This window comes from Ascidia mentula, chromosome 3 (assembly GCF_947561715.1).
Source record: "Ascidia mentula chromosome 3, kaAscMent1.1, whole genome shotgun sequence".
In the NCBI taxonomy this organism is placed as follows: domain Eukaryota; kingdom Metazoa; phylum Chordata; class Ascidiacea; order Phlebobranchia; family Ascidiidae; genus Ascidia; species Ascidia mentula.
This window is the reverse complement of record NC_138568.1, coordinates 8,627,765-8,636,381: the sequence shown is the minus strand read 5'-3', so window position 1 is coordinate 8,636,381 and position 8,617 is coordinate 8,627,765. Positions and strand designations below refer to the sequence as shown.

General features: G+C 37.8%; 1 protein-coding gene across 1 annotated transcript; it reads left to right on the top strand.

The window, feature by feature from the left end:
- Positions 1-3,840: 3,840 nt before the first annotated feature.
- Positions 3,841-5,564, top strand: LOC145895511 (beta-1,3-N-acetylglucosaminyltransferase radical fringe-like). Its single transcript, XM_082984316.1, has 6 exons — positions 3,841-3,873; positions 3,932-3,994; positions 4,118-4,238; positions 4,535-4,635; positions 5,024-5,195; positions 5,424-5,564. The coding sequence occupies exons 2-6, from the start codon at positions 3,975-3,977 to the stop codon at positions 5,562-5,564; spliced, it is 555 nt and encodes a 184-aa protein (XP_082840442.1). The 5' UTR covers positions 3,841-3,873; positions 3,932-3,974.
- Positions 5,565-8,617: the final 3,053 nt, after the last annotated feature.

Here is an 8,617-nt window from a genome sequence, read left to right as displayed (position 1 = left end):
CCACACGTTTATCCAATGAGCAGGAATAAATAGGAAAAAATATTGTCAATACTGCATGCGCGAGAACTATTATTTTATTGATCATAAATGTCCTAAAAATAAAAAATCATCAGCACTATTATAAACTTAGCGTTTGAAACGAAAAGCGGACTAAAAATTATTTGTCACTTGAGACCGAGGGATGGCAAGATGTTGTACTTTGAAGTGGAACGACCGGATGAGATCTAGTAGTAGTCCCTGGATAGAGGAAAATCCAAAACGTACAGTTGGAAAGTAGGGGATTTTTTTCTGGGAGAAACTGTCATGGTTAGAAAATATTAGGATTGTGGTTAGGATTTTGATTAGGGTAAGTGTTGGTGTAGAGTTGAATTAAGCCCAAAAATTTCTGAAAAATGCCCTAAAAAACAATTTTGGGAGCCACTATGTCGTGTCGAGTTTTGCTGATAAAAATGGTAGAAAGGCTTGCAAGCAGACATACGTTATTTCTGTTCGAAGTGCCTCGATTATTATTAGATTCCGACTTTGGTGCAATGGCCGTGCCAATGTATCCACAACGTCATTCTCATATAGCTTATTATGTTGTGTTTTTGTGGCATCAACCGGATTTTTATTAACGTTGAATAATAATCACGCTGCAAACACATATCAACTCATTTACGGCGAGCGTGCTATTCGTTCGTGTGCAGGCAAGATAATTAAAAAATCCGGTCAACCTATTTTATGACACTTCCAGCAACAAGCCTTTTCAAATGAGTCACGGGGTAATCCGAACTGAAATAACCATGTATGCATTTTCATATAAGCCACATATTTGTTGGTAAAAGATTCGAACACACGAGGTAACGAACAAGAGACGAACAGACAGAGACTTTTGTACGCGTGGTTTGTAACGATTTCCTTGTCGCAGGATCGCAGCCAGTCGCACTGGAACGTGATGGGTTGCGACAGATTGCATGTGGCGAAAGGTTGGCGGTTGCGTTTCGATGGGCTGGCCTGTTCTCGAGATGTTTAAGGTCTGTCGACGCAACGAGTTGGTGGTTGCGTTTCTATCGGCTGACCAAAGCAAAACCCATCGAAAGCAACCGCCAACTCGGTTCTCAGAACGTTTCCTTTGATCCACATCGACAGACCTTAAACATCTCGAGGACAGTCCAATCGTGGTGGTTTTGGTTGGAGATGGTCGGATCGTCTGGAAGTTGCGCTTGGTCTTGCTGATGGTCAATCGCACGTTGTGATATTGGTCTGCAGTCCTCCTAGGTCTGAAACAACAACGGATCCTACGGCAGTAAATTGTTCATTTAGGCGTAGAGTGTACAGTGGAGTAGATAAAAACGCAAGAAAACACCAGAAAAAAAGTGTTTCTCGACGTTGGCCTGTGGCGCCCTGGGTAATGGGGCATTATGCAATTTTACATTTTCCCTGAAATACCGTCAGCAAAACCGTTCCGAATAAAAAAATTTCGTTCCAAATTGAACAATTTCGTTTCGGAACGAAAATTTTGTTCCGATTTTGTTGGAACAGTGTCCGCAGTATTTGCGTTTTGTCAAAAGTCAGACCCAAACTAATAAATCCGACAGGTCGTATAGATTATGATAATAAAGAAACAAACAGATTGATATATCTCAAAACCAGGTATCCTTTATAGTAGACAAATATAACCCAATCTGCCAACAGAAAAGTGGGAAGGTTTATTGTAAAGTACCACAAAGTGAAAAAGGTTTTGCCAGCAGGACCATATTTATCACCGCTGCACTGGTAAGACGTAGGACGAAACAGTTTGCACAAATTCTAATGTCTAGGGGTTATTGAAGGCCTTTGTAGCAGGTAAATCAGTTGGCTGACATTTTAAGCTTATTAGAACAAAAATAGTCCAGGAAATAATCAGGTTATCGTGTCGCGTCTCGTAATGCATTGAATGTATCACAATGCCACGTATTCCAATTAGATGTGTAATCGGCCAATGTGTTTGGTTCTGTTTTGTCTTAAAGTTGATTTTTGAGTTGACCTGCGTGCAAATCAAACAAAGAGTGCATTAATGTTGAGGGGTCTTGAAGAAGTTTTTTTGTATTTAGAAAACATGAATAAAAAAAAGAAACGTCTGGTAGTTTTTTTGCCCTTTGCGTTCGTGGGATTGGTTTTGTTGATGTCGAACAATGAGAGCTTTGATGCTTTCCAAAATCATGGACCGAGAATGGAAGAAGCTGATAAATATACATTGAGAGATGTATTCATTACGATACGCACAGGTCAGAAGTTTCATGAAAAAAGGCTGGATGTCGTTATAAAAACATGGTTTAAAAAGACGAACTATCAGGTAAAATTTGCAAACAGACGATTTATTACACTAAATTGATGCTTTGTGTCCAGCCCATTAGTTTACCCACACTTTCGTTTCTGTATTAATTTTTGTCATGCACAATCCCTTTTTGTTGTTCAATATGGTAGTAAAAATCAACGCGTTGTTCGCTTGTATTGGTTTGTAACAGCGTTCCCCAAACTTTTTTGTTTTTTCGAAACGATACACTCCGATGATCTGCGTCCACGTAAAAGTGATGCCAAACCACACAAATACGAAAATATCTCTGTAAACAAAAGTTTCGCAAATAAAAACAAGGGACCAAACCTCTTGATGCCAGTAACAGTACAGCGTATGCCTATACACAATTAAGATTCAGAATTGTTTGTGAGTATTGGCATTCATGTCTTCTTGTGATATAAACGTATTGTACGTATAATAAGATTGTTGAATACTGCCCTTTTGGCAAACAATAAATATGCCTGGCAGCATCAGTAACAATTTGTATGATAAGATAACGCTTACAAATCATTTCGAAAGAACTTCAACCGTACCCAAAAATTTTTACGGGTCACTCCGCGGAGCTGAGTTTGAGAACCGCTGGTTTATAAAATGTGTGCTTAAAAATTATGAAAAGGCTTGATAAACATTGCAGTGCGTATAAACGGACCATCATAATCCCCTTGCCACCTATAGTTAGCATTTTGCTACGTCGCCTGGTCAAAACAATGCAGTCAGCTTATGCCTATATGCCGGTAGTCATACCATATCTTTGCAACTCAAAAACACCGAGGCGATTGACAATTTCGAATATTTATTTGCAAACTTACAGAATTACAAACATAGTAACTATTTTTACAGCTGACTAAAGTTAGGCCAATTTAATTTTGTGTGTGTGAGAAGAACCAAATCACAATCTGACTGTGATGTAACAATACAAATTATGCCATAATAGAACAAAATTAACAGTGTGTTTGAACGGCCAAATTACACATCTTTTACAAGCGAGGTTTATTCATAATACTTTGACACATGGTGTCTGACCAAATTACCGGGACATACCGGTTGACTGACCACGACTCTAGGACAAGGTGCTAAACCGGGGCAGTCATGGCTAACAACAAATACCTCTGGTATTTCTTTTCAATGTAAAGACTGGCCTACCTCATTTTACACCAAATACAGATGTCACACGTGTTATTTCAACTAAAAGTTGTCATCAGGTCACAACTAATGATACAGACATAACATTTTTAATTGTAAAAGGAAATAAACAGATTTGTATTTGATTTTCAGGCAACCATCATAACGGACAATGATGATCCGATATATCAAAGGAAAAGTGGTAAGCTTGTATTAATTTATATTCTAACGTCAGTTGTTTATCCGCAATTTTAAATGGGTCGTTCTTTAACCAGGCTTTGTAAATTTCTCACCTCATAAAATTGAATATGTTTTTAAAATTATTGCCACGACCTTTGAGGAAAGTGCATATAAACCTAAAAAGTTTATTACAGTTCCGTTAACTTTTCAGAAAACAAACTTGTTCCAACGAAATGTGAAGCAGCACACGGACCGTAAGCAACTAATATATCTGTAAAACGTACATCATATCTACCAAGATTTATTATGCAGGGATGGCATTGGATGCAAGCAAGGTGTCGCCTACGATTTGTTTATGGCTGACAAAGAGAAAAGGTTGGTGCGAGTGTTAATTACTAGTTCACGAAAGGAGTATGTGTGTTGTGAATAAATTTGCTACATGTGTATTTTCTCACTAGAAATTACAAAATACTTTTTGGTGTTTTGTTGGTTACGTAGGTGGTGGTGCAGTTTTGACGACGACCAATACGTGAATGTCGATCGGCTGTTGGAATATCTCAATGGGTTCAACTGGAAAGAGAGTATTTACATTGGAAGAAGAAGTCGGCGAAGTTTTAAAGTACGTTGTTTTAGTGTAAAGCATGTAATCATAATTAATGTAATTGTTATTACTGTGGTTAAATAAAATTACACTATTAAAGCGGTTGATGCTTTATTGCGAGAGTCGGAAAGGGGTGAGCAACACAAAAAACACATGTATATAAGGCGGCAATCGCGACACGGGAAAAAGGCAATAGCACGCTTCAATGCACAGGCGAACACTACAGTTCGGTCGCCACACTATAAACATAAGAGATAGCAACAGAAATCTTTATTTCTAATGCTTTAAGAGATGTAGTTTTTGTTTTCTATCAGACTAAATACAAAGGCCGGACATACACTCATCAGTTTGGAACAGGTGGTGCTGGTGTTTGCCTGAGTCGAACGCTTGCTGAACGAATGAAGCCGTGGTGTGGGTGAGTTTAACAGTTAAAAGCAATTTGGGTAGCCAGGGTTCTTTTATTTTTTTTTAAATTATATCTTTAGTGCAGTACGTATCCTGTAATTACCCCCACACATTCGCTTATTTATTTCAAAAAAAGTTTCGAGACAATACAAAAAATATCGTCTGGTAATGAGAACTAGGTTACGAAAATCTGAATTCACAAACTCGTATTTCCACACAACTCGAAATTCCTCGCGCGACTTTGAAAATTTGCAATAAATCCAGTAAAACTCTTTTTGTTTAAATCTAATCATAAGGTTCACAGGCTTCGCAGCCAAGACATTACTTCTGCGTTGTTTAAATCTATGTTTTTCCTGCACAAAATATATCACCTTTATTTACATTTTAAATCACTTCAGAGCTGATGTATTGCCTCAAGTTGGTCAAGAATTAGGAAAGGGTGACGACGTGGTATTTGGATTGGTGATTACTCAATTCATCGGAGTGGACCTGACAGAGTCTCTTCTCTTACACTCTCACGTGTCCTCAGACAACTTAATCAGCATTAAAACCGAGGATCTCAAAGATCAGGTTGGGTCAGCACTTTAGATAAAAAATTTCATTTGTGCTAAATAGTTTGTTGATACAGTGGGAATGTTAATTCCTAAGCATGTATACGGTATATGCTGTCAAGTTTTTAACATGATATATAAGGTTAATATTTTGTCCACAACTAGTTGGCTAACACACGTGCGATGCAATCTGAATCGCCTGATTTTAAACATAAACAAGTTATGCCTTTTATGATGATTTATTTAGATTTCGTTTTCCCACATTGGACACAGAACGGTTAATCTGTCGGGTATCAACGCCATGTTCACTGTGCGGGAAGATCCCACAAGATTTATGTCTCTGCACTGTCACCTTTATCCCCGAGACGAATTGTGCAAGCGAAATTAATAAAAATTCACAGCTCAACTCTCTTATACTCGTCCAGTTGAAAATTCTGCAAAATACCTGGAAAGTATAGACCAATACTTGGAGCCATTATTGTCGTATCGAGTTTTGCTAATAAAATGGCGGAAAGGCTTGCATGCACACATGCATGAATTTCTACTAGGAAGGCCTTGAAGTTTTTTAGCGGCCGTGACAATTTCCACGAACTATCTTTTGAAAATAGTTACTTTCCGTTATCCGTGCTACTAGCAGATGTACCATGAACTTTGGAATCAGGGGTGTTAGTGGCCGAGTCAGTTAGGTTTGACGGTTGGAGTAGGGGTTCAAGCAACTCGAGAAAATCCGAATAATTCGGTGATGTTAAATTTGCCGACGAATGGAAAGACGTTGCAGAGCTCATGTTTTAATAAGAAGCACTTTGAGAGATTCAAAATAATGAGGACTTTTCCAGGAATCAACCTGTTCTTTGACGCTTTGGTTAAATTTTTGATTCTTGAAGTCTGGTTGTGCAATGGTGCCAAGCCCATTCTTTTTGAGCCGCAAGATCCTAAAATTTAACAAAAATGATTAATTATGTGAGAGAACATTTTATTTGTGCAATTCAGCTTGCCAGTGACTACATTGGTACTTCGACATCCTCAGAGACCGGTGGCAAAGTTCGCTTTTCATCACCAAAACAAAACAACCAAATTTAAACGAAGTCATGTAATTTGTTTAAAAACAAAACATATTAACAATGAAAATCGCCGCAAAAATTATGCTTGTCTTTAGTTAAAAAAAATTATTTGATTGTAACGTGCATCATATGTTTGTCTTGACTCCAGCAAGTGTGCCATCTTTTTCCAAACCATTGTACATTCATCAAGTTTCAGGAAAATATTTCACTAAGGAATTTTTTTAGCATGTTTTGCATGCTATAAAGATATAAGTGTATCATCTCATATGTGCTCTGCCAAAATTGCTAATTCTGGAAACACTGTATCCTACATGCACAACCACAAACTATCATTGAACATAGATGACTGCTCCAAACCTCTCTACCTGTTCAACATTTAGGTTTCCACTAAAGCTAGAAATTTGAAATAGTGTGCCGTTTGCAGTATTTTTCTTGTACAAACGCAGCTTGAATGAGTTAGTCAAACTTGTTACGATATTGTTTACATAGGAAAATATTTTTAACCGCATGATGAAATGCAATCGGTACCTGTAAAAAATCTGATGTCTAGGGGTTTCTACGCTTTTGTCGCATCCAAACCAAGCAATGACGTAACATCATAAGCTTATGAATACAATAGTCCAGGAAATATTCAGATTAGGGTGTCGCGCCTGGTAATACAATCAATGTACCACCATGCCACGTATTGTAATTAGATGTTTAATCGGCAAATGTGATTGGTTCTATTTTATGTTAAAGTTGATTTTTGAGTTAATCTGCATGAATATTAAGCAAAGAGTTTATTGATATTAAGAAAGTTTATCACAGTTTATAAAACATGAGTGTGATAAAACAACTGCGGTTAGTTTATTTGCCTTGTGCAATTATGGGGTTGATTTTTTGGATATCGAACAATGAGAGCTTTGATGCTTTCCAAAAATGTGGCCCGAAAGTGGAAGAAGTTGAGTCATATACATTGAGAGATGTATTCATTACGATACGCACAGGTCAGCAGTTTCATAAAAAAAGGCTGGATGTCGTTATAAAAACATGGTTTAAAAAGACGAAGTATCAGGTAAATTTGCAAACAAACGAGTTATGACATGCATTGTGTCCAGGCTGTTGGGTAATCATTAAAACAGGGTGGGTATAGACCAGTTTGTGTTGATGTGACTATCCTCTTGTGCAAAAGGGGTGGCTAAACCATTTTATTAGTGACTAATTTGGATCAAAATTTGAAAAGTGTGATGCCAAAAAACCACACAAATACGACAATATCTCTTTAAACAAAAGTTTTGCACCTTCAGCCTACTGCTTGGTGCTAGAAACAATAGTGTGTATGCCAATACACAATTACTATTCAGAATTGTTTGTGAATATTGCCATTCATTTCTTCTTGTGATATAAAGTTGCTTGTTATATAAACGTACATTGTATGTATATTAGGATGACAGTTACAAATCATTTCAAAAGAACTTGACCGTTCCCCCAAAAATTTTCACAGACGACAAGGGGCGAGCCCAGTTTGAGAACCGCTGTTTATAAAACTTGTGATCCAAAATCATGAAAAGGATTGATAAACATTGCTGTGCAAATTAACGGACCAGAATAACACAATGCAGTCAGATCCAACCAGGAAATTGTGTGACGCGCATTGACAACCATTGTTGTAAAATTCCATTAAATTATCAAATAAGTCCTGCGGATAATAACGCTCTATTTTTATGATAAGCGTAGGCAGCATTAACGTTATAAATTGTGAATATTGAAACTACTCTTTAATTTAATTTATATTTTTTATAATTCCGTTTGTTGTTGTGCTGAGTGATGTAACAACACAAATTATGCCATATGGAATAAAATTTACGGCGTTTTGAAACTGACAAATTGCACGTCTTTAACAAGTGAGGTTTATTTATATGGTTGACTGGCCACGACTCTAGGACAAGCTGCTAAACCGGGGCAATCATGGCTAACAACAAATACATCCGCATTTTTCTTTCAATCTAAAGACTGGCCTACCTCATTTTACGCTAAATACAGATGTCACACGTGTTATTTAAACTGAAAGTTGTCAGTAGGTTTACAGGCTTGGCAGCCCGTGCATTGCAGCCTAGCTGGATCAGCCACATTTTCCCGACAAGTCGGAACGTGATTTAAAAGAACGACCCTGGGCTTACCAGGCCCATAGCTCTACCAACTGAGCTACACAGGAGCTCAGTGATTTTAAGGGGTATATTGTGGCCAAGGTATGCGCAAGCGCACAACTTGCCAGGCAAATTCACATATACGTAGGGAATCTCTACCGCCATACTCAGACAACGCAGTAATACTTCATGCAATGGCATGATTGGCAGGATCGCCCAATTGCACAGGTCCTTGCAAAGTTTTCAAACTACGA